The sequence below is a fragment of the Propithecus coquereli genome, unplaced genomic scaffold, assembly GCF_000956105.1.
Source record: "Propithecus coquereli isolate 6110/MARCELLA unplaced genomic scaffold, Pcoq_1.0 Scaffold70, whole genome shotgun sequence".
Classification (NCBI taxonomy): Eukaryota; Metazoa; Chordata; class Mammalia; order Primates; family Indriidae; genus Propithecus; species Propithecus coquereli.
Window position 1 is genome coordinate 1,550,677 of NW_012153063.1, and position 22,566 is coordinate 1,573,242.

At 38.6% G+C, this 22,566-nt stretch overlaps 2 protein-coding genes across 2 annotated transcripts in view; one reads left to right on the forward strand and one right to left on the reverse strand.

Annotated features, from left to right (window-relative positions):
* The window catches only part of MDH1B (malate dehydrogenase 1B, NAD (soluble)), a 33,498-nt gene extending 20,638 nt beyond the window's left edge, over window positions 1–12,860 (reverse strand). The window contains exons 1-6 of the mRNA XM_012661204.1: window positions 12,555–12,860; window positions 8,541–8,653; window positions 6,020–6,154; window positions 5,680–5,822; window positions 3,806–4,302; window positions 99–240 (exon numbers count right to left, since the gene is read on the reverse strand). Coding sequence (XP_012516658.1) covers window positions 99–240; window positions 3,806–4,302; window positions 5,680–5,822; window positions 6,020–6,154; window positions 8,541–8,653; window positions 12,555–12,645 — 1,121 coding nt within the window. The 5' untranslated portion in view covers window positions 12,646–12,860. The remainder of the gene's footprint in view (window positions 1–98; window positions 241–3,805; window positions 4,303–5,679; window positions 5,823–6,019; window positions 6,155–8,540; window positions 8,654–12,554) is intronic.
* Window positions 12,861–12,932: 72 nt separating this feature from the next.
* FASTKD2 (FAST kinase domains 2) overlaps window positions 12,933–22,566 on the forward strand; it is a 31,239-nt gene continuing 21,605 nt past the window's right edge. Inside the window, exons 1-7 of the mRNA XM_012661205.1 lie at window positions 12,933–12,968; window positions 13,635–14,464; window positions 16,784–16,887; window positions 17,942–18,050; window positions 18,326–18,449; window positions 18,623–18,762; window positions 20,342–20,514. Coding sequence (XP_012516659.1) covers window positions 13,733–14,464; window positions 16,784–16,887; window positions 17,942–18,050; window positions 18,326–18,449; window positions 18,623–18,762; window positions 20,342–20,514 — 1,382 coding nt within the window. The 5' untranslated portion in view covers window positions 12,933–12,968; window positions 13,635–13,732. The remainder of the gene's footprint in view (window positions 12,969–13,634; window positions 14,465–16,783; window positions 16,888–17,941; window positions 18,051–18,325; window positions 18,450–18,622; window positions 18,763–20,341; window positions 20,515–22,566) is intronic.

Here is a 22,566-nt window from a genome sequence, read left to right on the forward strand (position 1 = left end):
AAGTTATTTTTGTGCAAATATAAGATGATTTAATAGATTATAACCATTATACATTTATTTAACATTGTTAGTATACTTCACTTAAAAATACACTGTACCTGTCAAAAATCAAGTTTAAAACAGGGCGTGAATATTGAACAGGTCCCCAAATGGCACTCTCATATCTGTAAACCCTTGTTTTTCTCAAATCAACGTAGTTATTTCCACTGATATTGCCCCAAATTATTACATCTTTGATGTCTATAAAGAATAGAAATAAAAAGTAATCATAATAACTTACATTAATATAAAAAATGACCTGAAACCTATTTTATGTTTGTTTATGTGTTTGCTTGTTTTAGGATTGGTACTTTGCTATAAAGTAAATCTAAGTTTACATTTCCTAAAATGGCACAAAACGTGTGGATCGCCTCAGTGATCACTGGGGCTTGGTGATCCCTAATAATGCTCTATGAATGGTATGGGTATATCATTAAATTCACGGAATAACGAAATGTCCCCTGATAGAACCTGCCACTGAAAAATATATCACTGGTGTTTGTCCTCACTTTATTACTTTGCTTGTCATTGAGAGAGGGAGAGAGAAAAAACTTTCAATCTGCTTTGATTTTGATAAGGAGTCCCTGATCTAGACTGGAATAGAAATTAGGGCAAAGCACTTCACTTTCTAGGTGGGTTTTATCTCCTGCAAAATGAAGGTATTGTAAGAAGAGGACCCTGGGGAGCATCTTAGTCAACAATTATGAATTATATTCTATGTGTGAGGCACTTCTAGGTACTAGGTTTAGTAGAAAACAAATCAGCCCAAATCCTTACACTATTCTGGGGGTGGTGGGGAGTGGGTAAGGAAACAGTAATTTTATTTATTTACTTATTAACTTATTTATTTGCTTAAAAACTTAATTTCCTTATAAGACCACACCATTTTCTACTGTGGAGATTGAGCTCTTTCTATTCTCCTGTATGAGGTAAGATTGGTTTGTCTTTAAGTAACAGAACATCCTACTGACTTGGCTTCACTAGAAGGACTTTACTTTTCTCAGATAACAAATTAAGGCAGGCAGTGGCATGTGCTGGTTCAGCAGCTCAAAAATGTGATGCTCTTGGCCCTCCCCTTGTGGTTCTAAGATGGCTACAGCAGCTCCAAGTAGCACATTTTCACCCAGTTGTGTTCAAAGTCAGGCAATAGGGAAAGGAATGGAGCAGAGGCTTCCTTTTTTGTCTTTTCTCTTTTTAAAGGGTGAAACATTTTTCCCAGGGAACCCCAGCTAGACCACATCACTCAGCCACTCCTAGCTGCAAAAGAAGCTAAGAAAATGAGTGAGTGTTTGAACCTCTGTAGTAGAAGACAGACAGGCTAGGGGGAGAAGAGGGTGGGAAGTAGATTTTGGGTAGTCAACCACCACTGAGATTCTTTCCCTCATCAAAATGACTCATGAAGTAAGAGTCAGAGAGCTGGTTCTCCCTCCACCACCCAACTCTCAAAAGAGCTAATGCTGTGCACTTGGCTTGAGTGTTGTAGGTGGGAAGGGGAGTGGTAATCAGGATTTATAGCTCATGGGATCCCACCTGGGGAAAAGAATTCTCCAGTCCCAGGTAAGCATATGGTGGACTTCCTCCCTAGAGTCTATAGAAACCTTTTATGAGGCCCTTTATGGCTCTACATACCCTAAGTTGTGCTATAGAACATTATATTGGACATCTGCTATTTTGATTCCCTCTCATCTTTAATTCCTCCTTCTTTTTTCGTTAACAGCATCCTGTTTTTTCTTTAAATAACTGCCCCCTCTCCAATTGCAGTCCCTATGTTTTGGGCGGGACTGTCCTCACCAATAGACATGTGACCCAGACTTCCACCCTCCTGGCGACAATAATTGATTTAGAGACGGGCCTGTGCTCCAAGCCTGGCTGATGAGTTTGTGCTCCTTTTGCACAATTGGGAAGGAAAGCCCTCTTTCTGCGGGGTGGGTAAACCACAAGCACATGAGTCTGGGGATGCCAGTGGATATTTTGTCACTTTTTAGAGCCTGCCTGAGAAGGAAACCAACACTGAGGAGAGCAGAGCAGAGGGACAGGCCAAGAGAGAGCATGAGCAAGTCCGCACTCACAGCATCATTGAGCCCCAGCATCCAGCTGTGCCTGACATGAGACCTACCTCCTCGTATTTTTCAGTTATGAGGGAAAAAAATTCTCTGTTTGACTTCAGTCATTTTGAATTGACTTTCTAACACTTACAACAGAAGGAGTTTTGAAGGAGCCAATACACAAGGTCTAAGAAACAGGTTTATGTGTGAATCAAACCTAGGGCATATCTTGAGCCCTGCTTTTTGAAAAGGTTTGCTGCCCTCTTGGCCTCTGGTCCCTGATTGATTTCTGTGGTGGTTTTTCTCTTTCACACCATTTTTTCAGCTCTTTTTTTGCTATTGCCGGGTATCTCCTTGCCACTTCATGACAATTTTACTTGGACTACTGTCCCTTTAATGTCTCTCCCTCCTTTTCCCAACTTTCCTCCATTTTTCTTTTTTCTGCTTCTCACATACTTGTTGGCTTTGAGTAGAGTGGAGCTTAGAGTTATGGCAGCTGCAGATCCACAAGGGGGCAGCTTTCTGGTTAAGGGCTCCCAGCTCCCCAACCCCATCCACACAGAAACCTTGTTTTAAATTTTGTATCGCTGCCTCTTTTTGACACTTTTCATCAGTGTATCATAGACCTTTTATGATGAGTCCATGTCTACATATATAATTATAAGGTTAATGACAGAGAAAAATGGTTAGAAAATGTTTTCATTTCCCACTGAATAATTTTAGCATCAATTTGGTTGAGGTTTGTACAAACCTTGAGGGTAAGATGTAAGACACGAAAGATATGTATGCAAGAATGCAGGAAGTTATGATTTCCAGGGCTTCATTGTAAAAACAAAAAAAAAAGGACAACATGGCTCTGGCTGTGATGTTATGGGCTCACAGAAGTCTTCTATTCCCCTGATTTAGAACACTCGAGGCTCACATTTCATTGTCTTCCCAATTTTGCCTTGCACCTCCTTCCATTCTCAATGGACACTGTTGCACCTGCTCCATCTAAGGGCACAAACAGCTAAAATATGCCAAGTGTGATCTCCCTTTTTAAATACAACACTCCATTTTCTGATGCAGTCTCATCTTCATATGATTCTGATGTCTACAAGCTCAGAGATTAATAGGAGCAGAAACTGATCAGATATCATAATCCTATTGACAAGTTTAACATTCTTGCCAATGTTTATCATGGGCCAGGCACTTTGTAAGCCCTTTAGAAATTCTTATTGAATGCAATTGAATTTTTATTGAAATTCTTACTGAATCCTCCCATCAATGCTAGGAAATAGGTGCTGTTAATGTCCCCATTTTACAGATGAGGAAACTGAGGCACAATACAGTGAATGATTGCTCAAGGGTCACACAGATGGGAAGCGGGGCAGAGCCACTTGGATATAGCTTTTTTTTTTTTTAGGCAATACTGATTACCTTAATTGACTATTATCATGAAAGAAATGAAATATTAGGTGTCAAATTATTATTTGAATAATATAAATCTTATTACATTAAGTATTTGTCTACTAATTTTTACAATGATGGACAATGTCACAAAAGCCAGTTTTAAAAAATGTTTTTACAGTAGTCAAGTCAAACAATAAGTTTTCTGTATCTGCTTTATACTGATATTCCAGATACTCAGAATGATTCTAGAGGGTACAGTGTTCTTCCTAGCTGCTTGCACATCGTGCTATTTCAAAACAAAACAAAAACATAAAGAGGGGTTGACTCACACGCGGGAGTTGTTTTCAGTTTTCTGGCCAGTAGGGCTTTAGCTTCGCCTTCCACCCCCAGCGCCACAGCGATGATATTGTGTGCGATGCTTGGGGCGTATCTCATAAGCAAAACCGTTTTCAGATTCACAAAGGTTTTTCCTCCCACAATAACTCTGACGGAGTCGTGCGCATTTTTCTCAAGCAGGTAGCCGTAGAGCCTACACAGTGGCACCCTGCTTCGGAGGCATTCCTCCAAAGAGTGCACCTCCTGGTCGGTGCTGTCGTCCAGCACGATGACCACGTGGGCCTGGCGGAAGGCCTCCTCCACCTTCGTGCAGATGGAGACCCTGCGCAGGACAGGCGACGCCAGCTCCCGGGTCTCAATAACCAGGGCTTCCAGACGTTCTTCCGCCCGCTTGTTGTCAAATAGAGTTATGCTAATTTCCGTGTGCATCCCAAACACTTCACCACTGGTCAGTATAGGAATTAGGTTGTAGCAGGCGGGAGCAGATGCACTGGTAAAAATGCAAAGCTGGATTATAAATGGTTAAACCCTTTGTACTTTGTAAGCATTTATTCTTAATATATATTTCTGCATGTGCATTAATAGGGTGATTTAATATTTTAAATAAACACACGCACGGTTGCATTGATATTTTTAAGGCTAGAAATCGAAAGTAGAACAAAAAATTCTCGCTATTAACCCTTTGCTCTGGCCATCTGAAAACAAGTGTAAAATAAGAAATATATCTGTTTATTAAGTTTTTCAAATAAAATAGAATTCCCAATGTGCAGAAAGCAACATTTTCAAAGAACTGCATCATAATATTCTAATTACTTGTTTAGGTTTCCTCTTAAAAAGGTAAGACGCAAGTTTCATTTAACTATAGCTCTTTTTTTTAAAAAACTTTATACCCTTATCTACAAAGTAATGACATTTTTTGGAAAGGACTATTTTTTCCAAATTCTTACAAATAAAAATCCTTGCGAAGATGGCTACGTATTGGGTACCTGCAATCACAAATCAGCAAGTGTCTGGGTCGTCTATAGCGTGATTAGCAACTGTGAGCTGATGGAACGGGACTGATGTAATGAGCCCCCGCCGGAAGTGCATAAGTGCATCGGGGCATTCGTGGTGGGTACAATGGGGGTTTCAACAGTTTTTGTACCATTTTATCCTTTGAAAAATATCTAAAGAAGACGTGATATTTATTAAATCTGGGGGATCAGGTCATGCATGTTTATTATAATACATCTCTCACAATTCATAAGAAATAATTTTTAATGAGTGTCTACATTAGTGTAGTGAGGAGGACAGTGCAAGAGACAGGCTGAGGGGTGAGGAAAGGAGAGAAGGAGGGAGAGACAGAGCAAGACAGACAGGCCGTGCAGAGATAGAAATAGAGAGAGAGAGAAAGAGAGAGAGAGAGAGAGAGAGAGAGAACAGAGACTTCACGTGCCCCAGACTGAGAGCAGAGAGGAATAAAGAGGAGCAAACAAGAGCAGGAGAAAGTAAACAAGAGTGAGGTGAGAGAAATAGGGTTACAGGGAGGGAGGGAGTGTACAGAGAAAGCTCTAGCAAGTGGGAAAAAGCGAGAGGTTGTGCAAAGTAGTCATGCTACAAAGTTGCTTTTAGATTAAGTGTGTGTGTGTGTGTGTGTGTGTAAAACCTGAAACGCATTCATTGGTTATATTGGAGGAGATGCACACACACACACACACACATATATATACATACATGCAATACATATACCTATATATAAAAGTATACATACACATAAATCTCAAACCTGATATTCAGGTATTCTTCCATCAAGAAATTAATCCCATCTCACTGTCCTTTCTAAATATACAAAGCCAATCTTCTGGATCCTGGGGTTTGACTATCCCACCTGGTAATCCAGACCTGCAAGGGGTTGATGAGATCTTTCAGGGCTTCTTTCTCCTGCTCTTTTTCTATATGTGCCCTCAGGTTCTCTTGAGCAATTACCATCATGAGCTCAGTTGTCATGCTAGAGGTGACACCGTAGTAAAGCTAAATATTGGGAAACAGAAAGTCAACATCAGAGAATAGACAATTAGCTGGCAATGGCTATGATGGAAAGTTTTTTTTTAAGTCAAAATAGAATAAAAAGAGATGAGAGAACGTCTCGGAAAGCAAGACATCTGAAAAATAAAATAATGTAAAAAATGATCATTGTCTGAACAGATAAATCAAGTTAATTGATATACCTGGGCGTGCTCTAGGAACTCGTTATATCCTCCCAGAAGCAAACCCTTTCCTCCACGATCCAACAGCTCTCTCCAGATGATGGGAGAATTCTTATGACTCCACTTATTGCTTTCGCACACATCTTTCAGCCACTCCTGTTGAAGGATGATCCAAATGAAGTCATATATTAAATCTGCCTGAGAATTCAATTTAATACTTTAGAATTCAAACACTAAGGTACTAGGTTGTTTTCGATGCCACTATGTATATATAATACACTTTAGTTATCTTTATACAGTAAAATGTAAATATAGAAAGTAGTGATAAGTTAGTAACAAATTAATCAAATAAGAAAGAATATTCTTCAAATTCATTGACAAAATAAGGTACTGAAAATTGCTGTTTTTGCTGACGAGACCTGGAATACAAGTGTTTAGCTTAAAGAGAGGCCAGGGGTTCCAATTCAATTGATTTAAAAAGAAAAACTTCCACTGATTTTGCCCTATTCTTCTTATATATGAGATATTCCAGTCTTAGGGCCATAAAAATTTTGATACTGCTTTTCAAATCTGTGGGGATGGTTTACAGCTCTGAATGAATTAATGAGTTAAAAGTTATCTGAGGATTTCTGAGAATATTTATAGAAAAAAAAGTTTAAATTATCATTATCTGGTTTGTGTAGACCAGGCCTTCCAATGACAAGATTTGAGTAGAACAGAGGACAACATTCTTATCAGTAAAGTATGTGGCAGCAGTCTCAAAACCATGTGACTGGAGGCACGTGTAATGAGGCTACTTTGCAAATAAAATCTTAGAAACTAATTTCCCTTGCTTATATTGAAGATCTCTCTGTCTTTATCCCACCTCAAAGCAAACAGTGCTGTGGTGAGGATCCCACCATGGCCTCTCTGGTCACAGCACATCCTGGCCACTGAAGGGCTGGGCCTCTGGAGGAAAGGGGCTCTTCCGCAAAGGACCTGCAGCACCATGAAGAGGAGGTTGATGTCCTGGCAAGAGCTGGGAGGGCACGTATAGGACTAGCCCCCAAGACCGTTTAATAAAGAGTGGAACATAAAGTTAGACAAGGGAGGGCTTATCGGTATGAATCCCTCTTCTGCAGTTCAAGAGTGTAAACCCTGGCAGGGGCCTCAGAGGATGGTGACCACATGTTGCTAGACTGGCTCTTGGAAACTTGGAGAAAATGATTAAATAAAATAGAAATGCCAGAACTGCCATGGAAGACAGTGGAGGAAAGGATCAAAAGGCTGGTGGATATGGTACATGGAAGGCTGGAAAAGCTACTGGTCAACCATTCTCTAGAAAGGCCTGGAGGATACTACGTTCACCAAAGTGACAAGAATTGCACCAGTGAGATGGGTCCCAGTGTTGCTGAGAAGCCCAGTATGGCTGTCCATTCTAGGCTAATGCTGTTATAGACCTGGATTCCCTGGCAACTGGGATGAGAAAATCCTGAAATAATAGAATCCAGGGAACAGTGGCCATCAGAGAACATCTGAACAACTCAGCAGATGAGATAACTTAGTTGAAGGCTAGACAGCAGAGTGAGGGGAATCTGTCATGGATAGAGGAGAAGAAAGGTGATGAGTGTCAGTGTGGCCCTGAAACTAGGTACAGTGGAGACTGTAGTTGATTTGACTATCTTCACTCTTGTGAAATTTCCCCAGGAAAAGATGCCAACTAGACTCCTGGAGGAACTGTTACCAGATGGTGTTAACTTATTATACGGAGTATGTGGATCCAGAAGTCACAGCGGGTGGACTGTCACAAATGCTGTTGTGTACAGTCCAGATTCCCCCTTCATAAGGAGGCACTCATTCCCTCAGCCACCAGGTGTATGGCTGCTGATGACTCAGGGCTGACTCAATTCTCTCTCCAGGAATTGACCTCAGCCAAAGAGAATTGCTTTGCTTAAGGTTAAGTCCCTTCCCCAGGGGCAGGCCACAGCTAATGACTGGATGAGGTGAGAGTACAAAAGCTCAGCTACTTTGCCTCAATTTGAGGTATCCCTGGAAGGACATCCCAGCTGAAGGGGTCCATGCAGGATGGGTCCCTGTGCCTGACCCTGTGACTCTCGTTCCTTTTCAGGATGTTGTTGCCAAGAGTACTTTCCAGTAAAGCCCCTTCACCACAATCTGCATCTCAAAGTCTGTTTCTGGAGATACAGGTCACAAAGAAGGGTATTTCCAATAAACAAGTCCCTCAGGTCATTACAAATTAGCGTGAAGGGGAATGAAAAGTTAACAAGTGCAGTTCAAGCTACCTGGATTCTTGGGTGGGTGGGAGGCAGTCAAATTTATTCTACTTATTGGCGAAGGTCTCATTAGTTCTACTAGGCATTAGAAAAAATATAAACAATGCTTTGTGACTGATAAGTAGGGACTCATTTCACTAGTATGCAAATATCAGTAGTACGTGAACATTCATTACTGGAAGCCAAGCTGATATACTAGTTAATATTTAATCAAATTAAAACACATTTTTGTGCAAGTGCGAGTTTAACAAACTATAAAGGTTTCTTACCTCCCAAACCTCAGGATGTTGTGTAATTTTATGTATCCGAAAATCAGGAAGATTCTTTTGTAAATAGTCTGCCAGAAGTTCTGCTTTAGCATAATATGGACAATCTGCTCTACCTAAAAGAGTTCAAATTAGCAATGTTTTCTTTCATCATACAGAAATTATGTAGGTCTATGTATTTGGGCCAGGTAATTACAGAATTAATCATATTTATGATATAATTTTATAATATAAGGTTATAGAATAAACTTCCATGATATACTTGTTTTTATTACATTTATAAAAATAAATTTCATAGGTCAGAATCTCAAAAAATGTGGAAAGAAAAAAACACTATTGAATATTTACTTTCTTCCAGTGCTATGCTAGACCTCACCTCCTCTAGGAGGCTGCTAACTACTATTAATTAAGCATGAACTACTCACTAATAGCCACTAAAAGGTAAAGTGTGAAGTGAGGAATGGCAGTAAAATCACTTTTCAATTTGATATGTGTGGCAGGGAGTTGTGGGGAGGGAGAGAGAAGAGTCTGGGATAATTTCTATTTTCTGGCTTGGGTAGATAGATGATCCTGACCTCACTAGAGAGAAATCATGGATGAAAAGTTCAACTTAAGAGAAGTGCAATTGGAGGTGACTGTAGTATATCTAAGTGGATACGATCAGTAGGTATGGCATATGTGAGTCTGAGGGGCAGGCACCATGGAAGGGTTTCAGACACACATTTTGCAGCCATCAGCACCCAGGAAGTTAAAGCCAACACATTGGATAGGATAGAGTAGGAGAGACATGGGCCAAGGTCAGAGCCCTCTCTGTGGCATTCTTCCTAAGTAACTCCCAGTCACCAGTTCCTTAACCTTATGGAAACTTCTAAGTCAACAACCCCGCCTAGCTCAAATCCGTGGTTCATCACTTCAAACCACTCTTTGACTCATAAATTATCTTGCCCCACTGTCCTTCTGGAAAATCAGACTGGTAAAAGCCCCTTACCATGGATGGACCCAATTACCTGCTTTTTATGTGTCTGGGTCCTACCTGGTAGGCACCACTGGAGAAACATGGTAGAACCAAGCAGAGGGGCACCATTATAAATTTACGGTCACCAGCTTTAATTGTCCCTGAACTCTGCGTGGAGATGCCTCTGTTTCCTTTGTTAGCACTCCCTTCTGTTCTCCACAATGACTATTCTAAACTTTGTTCTCTTCTTTTAAATCTTCCCCCTCCCCAACATTTCTCTGTACTATCAGAAGACAATGGATAACCTTGCTTTCTACTTTACAAAAACCAAACCAAACCAAACAGCAAGGCATCAATTGGGAAAACCCACAACCCCTTACCATGATGCCTATATGCCTGTCTGCATTTGGACTCATCCTTTCCTCATTTCTCCTTTTCACTGGAGGAGGAGTCTTACCTTCTGTCTAGGTCTAATTCCACCACTTATGCTCCGAATCCTACCCTCTTCTGCCTTCTCAGCAACCTTGCCCAATTAATTATCCCCTCTTTCTAGAATCTTATCTCTGTTTCTAAGGGTCCCTTTCTATCATATTTAAATATACTTGTTATATTTATATTTTTCCTGTCCTAAAAAACAAAAAGCCCATGCCCCCTCTAGCTATTGCCTTTCACATGCCCTTTTCTGTAAAAACTTCTTGAAATAATTCTCTACACATGACACCCTCAGTTCTTTACTTCCATTTATTTCTTACCCACTGCAATCTAGCTTCTCCCATAATTCTTTAGAAGGTCACTAAGAATCTCCATGCCACTAAATCTAATGGATCCTTTTCAATCCTTTTCTTCTTGCCCCTTGGCTGCATCTGCTACTGTTTTCCCCTTTCACTCTTTTGAAACACTATGATGGGGTATTTTCTAGATTTTCCTCCTACTTCTGTGGCCACTCCTTTCTATACTTTGTAGGTTCCTATCCTTTATCAACCCATTAAAATGTATCATTCTGAGAGGCATCTTCTCTTCATACTCTATGTATTTATTCTTCCTGGCCAATCTCTTCCACGTCCTTGGTTTCAACCAGCAATCTGTATTTCCAGCTCTGATCTATCTGCTTATCTGGATACCCATACCCTTCCATCTCCTTCTAAGTGTCTCATAAACAATCAGCAGGTCTATCATGGATGTTGTAACCATTCTCTTACCATATCTGTTCCCTCTTCTATGTTCTTTATGTCCATCTACCTGAATTATCTAAGAGTATTAAGAGTATTTAGAGTATTGAGAGTGTTTAGAGTATTAAGCCCACTCTTCTGCTTAATTTTTTTCAATGGCTCCTAATCTACCCAGTTATCAAAACCACTGCTTGGGAATAATTTTTAACTTTTTCTTCTCCCTTACCTGTCCTCCACCATCCAACTAGACATCCAGTGCAATAGATTCTGCCTCTCTAATATCTCTACAATCTACTCACTTCTCCACTGTCTACCACACTAGGCCAGGCCACCAACTCCTTCCTGGACTATAGCACCAGTCTCCTAACTGGTCTCTTGGCACCCAGCCTTTCTCTCCCATACTATAACCATAACACTTAGAAGAAATGCAAATATTACGTTCTCCCCTTCCATTATTTTGCATTAAGTCTAAACTACTGAATGTGACTCACAATAATCTACATTATCTATCTCTGGTCTGGCCTCATTTTATGACATTCTCTTCCTTGTACTCTGCTCCAGTCATATTAAACTTATTTCAGTTTTCTGTTTATTTTATATTCTCAATTATTACTAAACTAGTTCTCCTCACTCTAACCCCACTCCCTGCTACCAGTGCTTAAATTGCTCCGTTTTTTTTCTACTTCTTCTCTATTAGGTAACTCTTTCTCATCTTTCAGGTATCTGCTTAAAGTCTCTCCCTCCAGGAAGCACTTACCAGACTAAGTCAGGTCCCCTGCCACCGTTCTCATAGAATCCTGCCCTGCCACTGTCACATATGCAACATTTTCTGTACATTTGTTTTCCAATGTCTTCCCAGCATCTAGTTAGTGCTCAAAGATAGTCTTCCAAATGAATAAAGAAGCAAAGGAAATAGATTCTTAGGCAGATGGTAGATGCCAATTGTGTTCAATTGTATCAAAGAGGTCAAATATGACAAGCACTGAAGAGCTTCTCTAAAAGTCATTGGTGACTTTGGTGAGGACAGTTTCTGTTAGAAGGCAGAAGTAGAAGTCAAATCGAGTGGAACAAAGAACTGGAGGTGGAAGAGTAGTCTATTCTCTTAAGAAACTTGCTGAGAAGGGGAGGAGGCGGGTGCAACAGACTATTGCAATAAAAGCCTCCTCAGTGGTTTCCTTGCTGCCGGACAGCATTTCCAATTCTTCCCCTCCATTGCTGCCAAGATGAGCTTCCTAAAATGCAAACTCATTAAGACTAGTTTCCTGCTTAAAATTTTTCAGTGACTCTTCACTGCTTTCAAAATACAGTTCAAATACCTTTGCTTGGGGGCACGTAAGGTTCAAGGTTCTGGCTCCTGTTCCTGTTCTAGCTCCAGGTCCTGTCACTCCCCCTATATCCAGATTTTTCATAAGGCCATGAGGCTTCTAGCCTGGGTGCCTTTGTCTGGAACAGCCTCCCCAGCCCATAACTTCACAACTCAGCTCCTGTAACACCTCTCCGCCCCCAGTGAGTTCCTTGTGTCCTCTCTCCCATCCCCAACACTCACATTAGGGGTCTATTCTCCCAGAGGCCTGTGCATGTCTCCCTCATTACATTAATCACAGCCCATCAACAGTACTTGTTCTCATGCTTCTGTATCCCACGAAATTTAAAGCTCCTCGAAGGCAGGGATATGTCTCCCCATGTGTATCCCCAGTGTCCGGCAATGCATGGCGCACGGTCACTGTCCAATAGATATCTTTGAATGAATGTATAAGAAAGCATGGGGTGGTTCGTATAGAGGCTGGACTTGCCATTATAGAAAAGAAGCCAATTAAGAAGATCACTGCCAAGAGGCCATGGCTTGTTGTTGCCATTTTGAGCCATCTGCAGGCAGAAGCCGGGATCACTCACCCGCGATCACGAATTTGGCCATTATCAAACAAGACCCAGAGGCGGGGACCGCGGCGTCGCGGTATCCCGGCAACCACACAGCCGAGGGCATGGCGCAGGCGCACTTCGAAGTTTGGCGCCCAGCAGGAGAGGTTAGGTGTTTATAAAATTAGGACTTGAATGGGTTACATTGCGGTACATGATCATACTTTGCTCTTATAAGCTCTGTGGTCTCCCCCATGCCTATCCCTGTATTTTGGAAAAATAGCCATTCTCCTCGGTACGCTTTCTTCTTTCTGAGTAAATCTTTCTGCAACCACCACGAACGTACTCTTTTTGATCTCTGAAGGAATCCGTAAAATCTCGCGATATGCGGAACTCTCGGGGACGCTGTCATGGCCGCGCCTATGTATAGCCACAGGGTTCTGCTCTAAGGTGAGTGGAGTACGAGCATAGGCAGAGCGATTAGCAGTATCACACCCTAGACTTTTTTATCCTGCTGGAAAAGGTCTCAGGGGTCGTTCGGCATTAAGTTTAGGGAGGTGGGGTAATGCTAGGCGGCTCAGCTGCGAAAGGATAGGCTCCAGACGCTGGTTCTGAGGTCTGGTGAGGCCGGCTGGTGTGTCTTCCTCTTAAATGCAGGCCACATGCAAACATCACTTTCGTTTTCCCCTTCTTCGCCTGAGCCATTCTACCTGTCCAATACCCTAGTCTTAATAGTTGAAGGTTGGGCCGTTGCTAAATCCTCAAGTTGAAAATCATCTGTCACTGTTAACCCCCTTATTTTCACTAAAGGTATCTCCATGGCAAAGTAACAAAATTTCCTGCAGAGGTAGCTTTATGAGACGCTTTTCCACCAGAAATTCACTTTAAAAAAATCTCATTTATACAACGATTACTTCCAAAGTAACCTGGCTTCTTTAAACCTGTACACATTGTGGTACACGTGGAGGAAGCATATATTGGTAAAATAGTTTTACCGTTTAAAAATTTTTAACGGCTCCATAAGTTCCCATCGTTTCCTCTGTTAAATGTATTTCATTTCTTTAAGCAAAAGTTTTACTGTAATTTTTATTCCTTTCATTATCCCTTCCCCTACAGGAAAACGACAGCATGTATTCTTTTTCACTAGTAGAAGTGACATTTGTTTCATATTGACGACTTTAAAGCTATTTGGAAGCGTTTGAGTGGCTAGCAAAATGAATAACAAAGCAGGTTCCTTTTTATGGAACCTCAGACAATTCAGTACTTTAGTCCCAAGAAGCAAAACTGTGGGATTTTGCGGACCAAAATTTATTTATTCAAACTGGAACCCAAGAAACTATCCCTTAAATGACTTTGATAACAGAATTCAATCATCTAGATCATTTTGTAGATATCTCTTCCAGGATGCATTCATTTTTAAATCAGGAGATGATGGATTTCCAACAAAAGGCAGAAGCACCCTAACGGTTCTTACAATTGACAAACTGCTTTGCCCTAGAAGACTGTCCTTTGACTCAAAACATTCTGTTGTCTCTGTTGGTACACCCGATAATGGATTGAGAAAAGTAAACTTTCATCAGGAAGTCTCCAATGAAGATGTTCTCACCAATGAAACAAAGCCAGCCCCTATCAGCTATAGAAAATTGTCTCAGGAGTGTAATTCCCTGAGTGATGTGTTAGATACATTTTCAAAAGCACCTACATTTCCTAGTAGTAACTATTTCACAGCAATGTGGACAATTGCCAAAAGGATGTCTGAAGACCAGAAGCGCTGTGAAAAACAACTGATGTTTAGCCACCCTGCATTTAACCAGCTCTGTGAACATATGATGAGAGAAGCCAAGATCATGCGCTATAACCATTTGCTGTTCAGTCTTCATGCTATGGTGAAACTTGGAATCCCTCAGAACACTCTTCTGGTACAGACTTTGCTGAGGGTGATCCAGGTAAAATCAAAAGGATATTTAAACATATTTTTACTTGGTTTAGAATATCTTGAAAGAATGAAGAGAAATAGATATGTAGCCTCCTTAAAGGAGACTATCTAATGAGATGGTGCATATGTTGTATGATTTAGAGACCTAAATTAATTAGCTAGGTCTTTTCTTCCTTTTGCTGTGGAATTTATGAAAGCTTGCCCTGTTTACCTTCTCCAGGGGTTAGTAGTAATGAGGAAGCTAAAATGAGGAGAGATGCAAGATATACAAAGAAATATTGGGTAGTTGAAGGAAGATGAGAAGGGAAGGGGAGGGAAGGGAACTTAGCTCATGGTAGAGTTGGAATTCATGCCCAGTAGGCAATGATGCCTGAGCTGGTGAGAGGTTTGATAGTGAAAGCGATGGTGTTTCAAGCAGAGAGGATTGCATGCCCTAACTTCCCAGAGGAAAAGTTTGGCAAGGTTGGGGAGCTGAAAGTAGTTTGGTGTGGCTGAAGCACAGAATGATAGGGTTGTGTGTTTGAAGGGGTGGGGAAGGAAGTTGTGCATGTGGTGGTCAAAGGGGAGAAAAGAGGGGCAAGGAGCTTATCTAGTGACAGGACATGAGGCTAGAAAAATAGGAGCTGAATCATAAAGAGCCTTTTATGCCTGTTTAAGGAGTTTGTATTTTTCCTGCAGGCAATGGGAATCCATTGAAGAATTTTAAGCAGTGGATTGACATACTCAAATTTGTATTTTAGATCACTGAATGAGTGGAAAATGGATTGGAAGAAGGATGAAATTGGATGGAAGGAGCCATTTTTAGTTTAAAACAGGAATGTTGGTATCCTGCATGATGTGATTGAAATGGTGCCAGATGTGATGAAGAAAAGATTAGCTTGTTAATCAATTGCATTTAAGAGTCGAGACTTCAGACTTTTAAACTCAATGATCATAATTAATAATTTTTTAAAAGACAGGAATTTCCTGGGGATAATCTCACATATATCCTATCTTGCTATAGAATTCAAGAATTGGATTCATAAGTATATGAGAGTTTTCAACTTTCACTTTTTATATTACTGAGATTTCCATATGTCGTCAACCAAGACATAATTTTTATTTTGTGTGTGTATGTGTTTGTTTAAACCACAGAATATCCATGTTTATTTGGTAGACTATGTTTTAGTTCCCTATGTAGTTAAAAGGGATTATAATAAGTCACCTTACCTGGTCAGAGATGCTCTTACTACATTTTGGACAGATATTCACATCAGCATAACATCTGCATTGGTGAGGTATGAGCAGTGGATTTTTGGAGTCAGAACATCTGTGTGTATCATTTGTGTCTCACTGACCTGTTGGAATGTTATAAAGACATTTTAGCTAGAGATGAAAGGACAATGTACCATCAGTGAATTTGCCCTTCAAACATAGCCAAGTGGCCTTTCCTTTCACAGCAGATATTGATGGAATGCTATAAATTGTTAAGAAAACCCTCCTGTGGGAATGAAACCTTTTTTTTTCTTCCAGCCTTATCTATTTATTATCAGTATCTGGTTTTGACTTGAGACTTTGTGATTGGGTTAGTCATGTAAGTTTAGCAAAAGAGCATGCCTCTTTTTAGCCTGAGTTTCCTCAGATGTGAGCATAACTACTCTTGTGAGATATATAGACTAATTGTGATTAAATTGAAAGAAGGTAAGCTGTGTTATTACTATTTACTTTCCAAATAATGCCCACTGTTGTTTCTGGAATCTAAATTAGTACCAAACTAAAGGGACCTGAAGGAAGTATCTGTGGAGCCTGAGCTCCCCTTGAGACCCAAATAGTGGTGATGAAATGTGGCAGGAGATGTGGCTCGCAAGATTCATAACTGAAGTTTCAGCTTGATTGACACTTGGGCAAGGATATAGGAGAATTGTAAGAGCACAGGCATCTAAGGATCCTTAGGAATGGGCAAATTGCCTATGTACCTCAGTAGCTTTTATATTACTGTAGTTGAACTGTTTTTGTTTTCATGATGACCTTGGGTTCTCAGAAGAGGTAAAAATAATGTTTGATAAAGGTTGTTTCAGAAGCAGGGAAAATACCAAGTGGATTTTCAGTGATAATGGTGAAGGTAAAAATGCGTTGATGCATGAAAGGATGTGTATCAGTTATTTGGAAAATTCACTTAAGTATGACATCTTATTTCCCAAAGATGCTGTTCATTGTGGCCTGACTGTAGGAATTATTGGTTTGAAACTTAATCCTTCTATTGAAAGCGTCAGTTTGGTGATTTTGCTTGGGTGAGATAGTCTACTATGGGCTCATCACCTGTAGTGTTTTTGTCTTTATATTTCAATAGGAACGTATCAATGAGTGTGATGAGAAATGTCTTTCAATTCTGTCAGCTATTATAGAGGCAATAGAGCCATGTAAGAATGTGCACGTTCTTCAAGCAGGATTGAGGTGAGAACTCTCTTATTCTTTCTTTATGTGGTTTTCTTTGTTCCTCTTATATCTGGAATAAAACAAATGAGATGGAAACTGAACTGCTTTTTTTTTTTGGAGTGGGGGTTGGGGAGGCTTTGTTGATAGTTATGGTCTTTACTACCTTATTAAGCTTAAAAATCCTGATTCTGGATGAGATAAAGCTGGAAATAATACTACCTTTGGGGTCCACCGTGAAAAACCTGAGTAACATTGAAATCGAAATTAATTTATCTTAAAACATAGTACTGATGTGGGCTGGGGGAGAATTGATTTGTGTATTTAATTCAAAATAGTTATTTGAGCACTATGTGGGGACTGTATGACACTGGCCCAGCTTGAAAAGGAATTTATAAAATTGATACAACTGATCTAATGTCATAGATTAGTGAGAATAATACTTAATTCCCTTTTTCATTGACTATGCATAGGTTATTTTCCTATTATCTCCTGATGTGAATTGTTCATTAATAAAGACAGCACAATAATGTGAAAGGAAATAGTACTAGGGGCTAGATCTTTCACTAACTGCTTACACTTTCTTTTTTTTTTTTTTTTTTGAGACAGAGTCTCACTCTGTTGCCCTGGCTAGAGTGAGTGCCGTGGCGTCAGCCTAGCTCACAGCAAACTCAAACTCCTGGGCTCAAGTGATCCTACTGCCCCAGCCTCCCTAGTAGCTGGGACTACAGGCATGTGCCACCATGCCCGGCTAATTTTTTCTATATATTTTTAGTTGGCCGATTAATTTCTTTCTAATTTTTTTAGTAGAGGCAGGGTCTCGCTCTTGCTCAGGCTGGTCTCGAACTCCTGAGCTCAAACAATCTGCCCACCTCGGCCTCCCAGAGAGCTAGGATTACAGGCGTGAGCCACCGCGCCCGGCCTGCTTACACTTTCTTGAGCAGGCAGATTGTTTCTTTGGGATTCATATTCTTTGCCTATAAGAAGTAGGAGCTGGATCAAATGAAATTTTTTTAAGATTTCTTTTCTGATTTGAAGACTCTAGGATTGTAATATTTATTGTGTTTGATGACAGAATACTAGTTGATCAGCAAGTTTGGAAAATAAAACATGTCTTCACTTTACAAGCTGTGATGAAATGTATTGGAAAAGATGCACCAATTGCTCTTAAAAGGAAACTGGAGGTAAATACCTGAATTTTCTCTAATGAATGATATTTGAAGAAATTATTTCTTATAACCCACTATCACTTCCTGAAATTAATTTTCTAGGAGGACATTGCTGTACCTTTGGGTTTAGCTTTGCTAAAGTGAATTAATAGAAGTAGACATATTTATCTATATGTAAATATATATATTTACCTATTTTTCTCAAACTTCATCCTTTTTACTTAAAAATAAAAGTTTTATTTATTTATTTTTTTTGCCACAAATAGTAAATTTAAGTTTGTTTTCTTTAGATGAAAGCCTTAAGTGAATTAGACAGATTTTCTATTTTGAATAGCCAGCGCATGTTTGAGGCACTGGCCACCATGAATCATCGTTCTATGGTACTCTTGAATGAATGCAGTAAGATGGTCATAGGTAAGAATTTTTCTTTCATCATTTGCAGCATCTGACGTACTGTTTTGGACTATATTTCTTTTGTTTGTTTTAAAAACCTTACTCATGTATGAAAAATAATTTTCAAGCGTCTTGAATCTTATATTTAAAACCATCTGGTAATTTTTGTTTATTTATTTAACTCATTCTTAAAGATAATGTCCATGGATTTCCTTTTAAAATATTGATCAACATATTGCAGTCCTGCAAAGACCTCCGATACCATAATTTAGATCTCTTCAAGGGAATAGCAGACTATGTGGCTGCAACTTATGACATCTGGAAATTGAAACAAGTGAGTATGTTAGAATAAGCCCCAGAAACTTTCAAAAAACATATTATAATTAATTCATTTAGCATTTTAAATATTTCTCTTTCACCCTTATAGCAGTTAAGATACGAAGATATCCTCACGCTAAATTGATTTTTGAAAAATTAACTCCTTAATATTTCTATCTGGGAGTTACTTGTTAATATAGATAGTTCTTGACTTACGATGGTTTAACTTACAATGTATTGACTTTGTGGTGGTGTGAAAGCTACACAGATTCTGGAGAAACCGTACTTTCAGTTTTGAATTTTGATCTTTTTCCAGGTTAGGAATATGTGATAAGATACTCTCTTGTGATGCTGCAGCTCCCAGTGAGCCACATGATCATGGGGGTAAACAGTTGATACTATACAGTGTACTGTATTCAATAAATTACATGAGATAGTCAACACTACTATAATATAGGCTTTGTGTTAGATGATTTTACCCAACTATAAGATAATGTGAATGTCCTGATCACATTTAAGGTAGGCTAGGCTAAACTATAATGTTTGGTAAGTTAGGTGTATTAAATGCATTTTTGATTTACTTATATTTTCAATTTGTGATGGGTTTATCAGGATGTAACCCCATTGTAAGTTGAGGATCATCTGTATACTGTTCGATCTTTTGATCATCTTTCTATCTGAAACAAATTATATTGTCCAAAGTTTGCTGTATTATTTGGTTTTCAAAAGATTGTATGGTGCTTTGGTTAGATATTTAGCATTATTTCTATGTTTATACTTTTTTCTTATTAGATTTAGAATAATAAGGATGGGTGATGTGGAAGGTTTATAGTTTTTGAGGAATAAAATGTCATTACTTAATGATCATGTCCATTATTTCCTTCAGAATAAAAGCCTTTAATTTCAGGGGCTCTGTTAATAATAAACATCTAAATGAAGCAGCTGGTTGAAACTACTTTTTGCAATGAAGGAGGTGGTAACTGTTAGACCACTAGGTTCAGTTTACTTTGGAGAGTAAGATGAATATTTAGTTTACTATGGGAATTAATTATGGAAAGAGAGGTAATCATAAATGAGAAAGACTGAGAAGGAATTGGAGGTGAACTGGAAAATTTATTTTAATCGTGATATTTCAGCTCTATTCTCACTTATAGGAATTAATATTAAATATAGAAATTTTGAGTCATCTTTTACATGTTAGAATCTAGGAAGTGTCTTGGTTTGGGTGTGGGAGGAGTTCAAGATTGAGTTGGACATTTTGAGAAACTTCAGAAAAGGTATGTTTAAAAGTAATTTTCAGATCTGTTGTATGAAAAGCATATAGGAAAGGATTTATTTTTAAATGCAATGGAAATGTGGAAACCATTTTATGCTGTGGTTCTCAGCTTATGAGAAGAGATTGCTTGTTAACTTGACACTGAATTCAAGGATTAATAGAATGGATTTTGCGAGGGAAAGGTAATTGTTCCTTTTTAGGGTATATTCTGTTGATCAGGACAATCGTATGGCTGTTAAGTTTTTTGAGATCTAAAAAACTACTATTAGTATCCTGTAATTATTAACAAGTTTTTCCCTCAATTCTTTCTCTTTTCAAGGTTATTTTTCTCCTCATTTCATTTGAAAATCTTGGCTTTCGACCTGTTGGTTTGATGGACATGTTTATGAAGAAAGTAGTAGAGGAACCTGAATCCCTGAACATGAAAAACATTGTCTCTATTCTTCATGTGTATTCCTCTCTCAATCACGTCTACAAATGTGAGAACAAAGAGTATGTACTTGTTCTTTTTTACTTTTTTATTGCCATATAACATATATGTACAAAAGATTACAAATCATAAGCTTAATGAATTATCACAAGTGAACACATCCATGTCAATAAAGAAAACACAGTGTTCCTTATTTATAACGTTAAACAGAATTTTATTTTCTATTTGCTGCTCTTTGTCTTGCTTGTTTCTCTGATCTTTGTAATATACTAGTTACTTCATTATAGGAGTTTTCATTTCAAGCTCTCCCAGCTATCCCAGCCCCCCTCCTAAGTTTATAGTTTAGTTTTCTTTAACTTCATTGAAAAATTGAGAAATGTATCTTTGAAAAATTTTCTTGTTTTTTTTTATTTGGTAAGAACACTTAATAAATTTTTAAGTGTGCAGTATAATATTTTAAACTATGCCTATATTTTAACTATCTTACCTATATCTTAGGTATTTTACCATGCCTATAGTACAATCTCTGGAACTTAATCATCTTCCATAACTGAAACTTCATACCTGTTCAGCAGCAACTCCCTATTCCCCATCCTCTGACCCCTAACAACCAACATTACGCTGTTTATATGACTTTGACTTTTTTAGATACCTCATATAAGTGGAGTCATGTAATATTTGTCCTTCTGTGACAGCTTATTTCACTTAGCATAATGCCCTCAAAGTTCATCCATGTTGTAGCATATGGTAGGATTTCCTTCTAAAGGCTGAGTCATATTCCATTCTATGTATATACCACATTTTCTTTATTCATTTGTTGATGGACATTTAGGTTGTTTCCATATCTTGGCTGTTGTGAATAGTGCTGCAGATACCTCTTCAAGACCCTGATTTCAATTTATATGAATTGAAATATACCCAGAAGTGGGATTGTTGGATCATATGGTAGTTCTACTTTTAAATTTTTCGAGGAACCTTCATAATATTTTCCATACGCTATTTTGTACTCCCACCAACAGTGTGCAAGGGTTTCAGTTTCTCCACATCCTCTCCAACACTTGTTATCTTTTGGGTTTTTTTTTAATAAAAGCCATCCTAACCTAACGATACCTCATTATCGTTTTGATTTCCATTTCCCTGATAATTAGTGATGCTGAGCATATTTTCATATACTTGTTGCCCATTTATATGTCTTCTTTGGAGATATGTCTATTTAAGTCCTTCGCCCATTTTTTAATCACATTATTTATTTTTTTGCTATTGAGTTATAGGAGTTCCTTATATATTTTGGATATTAGCCCCTTTTCCTATATATAGTTTACAAAGATTTTTCTCCTGTTTCGTAGGTTGCTTTTTCACTTTGTTGATTGTTTCCTTTGCTATGCAGAAGCTTTTTAGTTTTATGTAGTTCCCCTTGTTTAATTTTGCTTTTGTTGCTTATAATTTTGGTATCATCTCCAAAAAAATCACTACCTAGACCAATGTCGTAAGGCTTTTCCCATATGTTTTCTTCTAGAAGTTCAATAGTTTCAGGGCTCACACTTAAATCTTTAATCTACTTTGAGTTGATTTTTGTGTATAGTGTAAGATAAGGTTCCAATTTCATTCTTTTGCATGTGGATATCCAGTTTTCCCAACACCCTTTTTGAAGAGAACATTCCTTCCCCATTGTGTATTTATTGTAGCTTTGTAAAATATTTTGAAATCAGGAAGTGTAATGCCTCCAGCTTTGCTCTTCTTTCTCAAGATTGCTTTGGAAATTCAGGATCTTTTGTGGTTCCATATGAATTTTAAGATTTTTTTTTCTATTTCTGTAAAAAATGCTATTGAGATTTTGATAGGGATTACACTGAATCTGTAGATCACTTTGGGTGGTATGGACATTTTAACCATATTAAGTCTTTCAGTCCAGTAAATGGACAAACATCCATTTATTTGTGTCTCATCAATTATTTTAATCACTTTTTTTAGTTTTCAATATACAAGTCTTTTACCTCCTTGATTAAGTTTACTCTTAAATATTTTGTGCTTTTTGATCCTATTGTAAACAAGATTGTTTTCCTATTTTTTTTTTTGATAGTTTGTTGGGAATACAACAGATAATTTTACTTCTT